General features: G+C 49.5%; 1 protein-coding gene across 1 annotated transcript; it reads right to left on the bottom strand.

Annotated features, from left to right (window-relative positions):
- Positions 1 to 450: 450 nt before the first annotated feature.
- LOC123151589 (chaperone protein ClpB1) lies at positions 451 to 3,036 on the bottom strand. Its single transcript, XM_044571273.1, has 6 exons — positions 2,212 to 3,036; positions 1,971 to 2,119; positions 1,534 to 1,871; positions 1,182 to 1,449; positions 906 to 1,103; positions 451 to 797 (listed from the first exon to the last, which is right to left on the bottom strand). The coding sequence occupies exons 1-6, from the start codon at positions 2,969 to 2,971 to the stop codon at positions 642 to 644; spliced, it is 1,869 nt and encodes a 622-aa protein (XP_044427208.1). The 5' UTR covers positions 2,972 to 3,036; the 3' UTR covers positions 451 to 641.
- Between the last annotated feature and the right edge of the window lie 225 nt (positions 3,037 to 3,261).

Here is a 3,261-nt window from a genome sequence, read left to right as displayed (position 1 = left end):
GATCGATCGATGGATAGATGGAGGGATGGATTTGGGGGAAGGAAAGGGATGGAGAGATGGAGTGAAGGAAAGGCGATGACGAGAGTGGAATGCGAGAGAAGACAATTTGCGAGCGGTGCGGGAGGGCATTTTTGGAAACGAACAACATTTTGTAGCGTGACAAGTTTTGTACATGGATGTAAAAACGCTCTTATATTTCGGGACAGTGGGAGTACTTTACAATGGCGTGCAGATGAAATTCGACCACTTTACACGGCACACTGAGCTGGTCAAAATGGACACCGTGGAGTCTATCTGAATCATCGGATACTTGCCTGCATGCGTGGTCTCTGTTTGGCAGCGGGGTTTTGGATTAAGTCTCAAGACTGAAGACTGGCAGCAGCGGCCCAAGGTTTATTAGTAAACTCAGTAGCAGTCAGTCATAGAGGTTCGATCAAGGAAGTATAAATCTCAGCAAGCAACAAACATTTTCTCACAAACCTGCAAGCTTTACATACCATTTTGCTACAGATAATGAATATACAGTACGAACAACAAGTGCTTGGTGACTAATCACTAACAACATACATATTCGCTATATATGCCTATGCACACGGCAAAAAATCATAGCTGGCCTCGACTGGTAGATCTGCCACCTCCTGCTACTTCAGTACGTGGTATTTCAGCCCCTTCCTATCATCGGCGGCATCTATGAAGACGGTCGATCCTTGGCATGCTTCTCCATTGACAAGCATGTCCACGAGAACTCTCGTCACATTCTTCTTCATCCACCTCTTAATAGGCCTTGCGCCATACACCTGCAATATACAGTCCATGTATATGCATCGTAAGCGGGACATACATACAAAAGACTACGCAGATAAGTAGTGTGATTTGGTTTGGTGATGAAAATAACATGTACTTACCGTGTCGTGCGACTCTGACCAAATGACGTCCAAGGCAGCATCTGATGCAAACAGAGAGATGCCCTTGTTAGCTGCCATGGCAACAACACTCTTCATCTGGATTTTCACAATCTCCCTCAGTTCCTCATGTGAAAGCGGCTCAAATATCACAGTCTCACTCAGTTTGTTGATGAATTCAGGCTTGAACCGTTTCTCAACCTGCAAGATCAGGTAAATATGTCGATCAGCAGAGTTCCCAAGTGGACTTTACAAAGAGACAGTTTGGGATACACATACCTTTTCCATAAGAAGATCCCGTGCAGTTTCCATGTTTTCTGCGGCCATTCCAGCTAACAGATTCTCTGCTCCTAGATTTGAGCTCATGATGATGATAGTATTCTTGAAATATACGCTCCGTCCTTTTCCATCAATCAACATGCCATCATCGAGGAGTTGAATGAGAACCTTGAATATCGAGGGATGCGCCTTATCCGCCTCGTCAAAAAGAACAACGCTATATGGTTGGCTCCTTACTTTATCAGTAAGCTGTCCATCTTCTTCATAGCTTCAGAAAGTCAAACGAAAAAGTGAGATATGAGAAGGAAGTTCAGGAAAGAAATACGTGTGCAAAGAGCGTGCAAGTTTAAACCTTCGAGGTCCTCCAATGAGGCGCGCCACAGATCCACTGTCAGCATATTCAGACATGTCAAAGCGGACGAACATCTTCTCATTGTCAAACAGCTTCTCGGCAAGTGCTTTCGCAAGCTCTGTCTTCCCAACACCAGTCGGCCCCAAAAATAGAAAAGAACCGATTGGTTGGCCAGATTGATCAAAGCCGACCCTCGAACGTAGCACTTCTTGCGCAATCAAATTAATAGCTTCATGCTGTCCAACGACTCTCTCATGCAATCTGTCTACTAGGTGGCTGAACTTTTCTTCCTCTCGGCCAAGTGTAGTGATCGGAATTTTAGTCCATCGGCTCACAACCTTCATATAACGAAAGAACATGGCATGAGCATCACATGGAAACAAATGGAGACTACTACTCATACAGATTCGATTATTAGCAAGGAAATGTGAATTTACCTGTGCAATATGACATGGACCAACGGTTAGCTCCTCCACTGCATTTATAGTGCTAGTTTTCTTATCACTAATTTGTTTTGGTTGATGCAACTTCACAGAAGTGCATGCCTCGTCCATCAGATCAATTGCTTTATCAGGAAATTGGCGACCTGAAAACAACAAAATCGACAATTTATTCAAGATGCTGCACAAACCTACAAAAGTAAACCTACAAAATGCACAAATCTTATCATGAACGTACCTGTAATATAACGGCCGGCGAGCTGCGCAGCAGCAACCAAAGCGTCGTCGCTGATTATTAGTCCATGGTAGTCTTGGTACCGCTGCTTCAGCCCCTGCAGGATGGCAACGGTTGCCTGGACGGTCGGCTCGTCGACGTCAACCCTTTGGAAGCGCCGCTCGAGCGCGGCATCCCTCTGGATGTATTTGCGGTACTCTTCGGTTGTGGTGGCGCCTATGCAACGGATGCGGCCACGGGCCAACGCGGGCTTGAGGATGTTGGCAGCGTCGCCGGTGCCGCCACGCTGATCGCCGGCACCGACAATCATGTGCATCTCGTCGATGAAGAGGATGAGCTTGCCGGCGGAATCCTCGGCCTTCTTGATGGCATCCTTCAAGCGCTGCTCGAACATGCCGCGCCAGTGGGTCCCCGCAACCATGGCCCCGACGTCGAGCTCGGCCACGCGGGCCCCGGCGAGGGCTTCGGGGACCGTCCCAGCAGCGATGCGCCGAGCGAGGCCCTCGACGATGGCCGTCTTGCCGACGCCGGCAGGGCCGACGAGGGCGGTGCAGTTCTTGGAGCGGCGGCAGAGGATGCAGATGACGCGGTCGATGTCGTCGTCGCGGCCGATGACTGGATCGGAGGCGGCGGCGTCCAAGGTCCTGAGGATGGCGGGCGTGGAGAAGGGCTTGAGCTGTTGCGACAAGAGGCTCCACACTACTGCCCACGACAAACCGACGCTAGTAACGGCCAATACCCTAGCCAGCATAGCCTGCTCCATCTCTGCTCTCTCGTCTTTCGATCCAAACAATGAGGAAGAGGAGCGATCTTCTGATTTCTTTGGTACGCCGCCGGAGTCGATGGATTTCTGGCTTTCAAGGGTACACAAATATATACTCCTATCTAGCGCAGCTGATAGAGTAGTAAATCACGACTCGGTGATGGACTCAAATCAAGCACCAACCCTACTCGGACACCTCCGCGTCGATCGTCCGATCTGGGCTCACTCTCACCTCCGGAGCCGTCTCATGGACTCACGCATAGCCGGCCGATCATACTCGTTCCCCTGTC

The sequence above is a fragment of the Triticum aestivum genome, chromosome 7A (assembly GCF_018294505.1).
Source record: "Triticum aestivum cultivar Chinese Spring chromosome 7A, IWGSC CS RefSeq v2.1, whole genome shotgun sequence".
Lineage (NCBI taxonomy): Eukaryota > Viridiplantae > Streptophyta > Magnoliopsida > Poales > Poaceae > Triticum > Triticum aestivum.
This window is presented reverse-complemented; position numbering and strand designations above follow the sequence as displayed.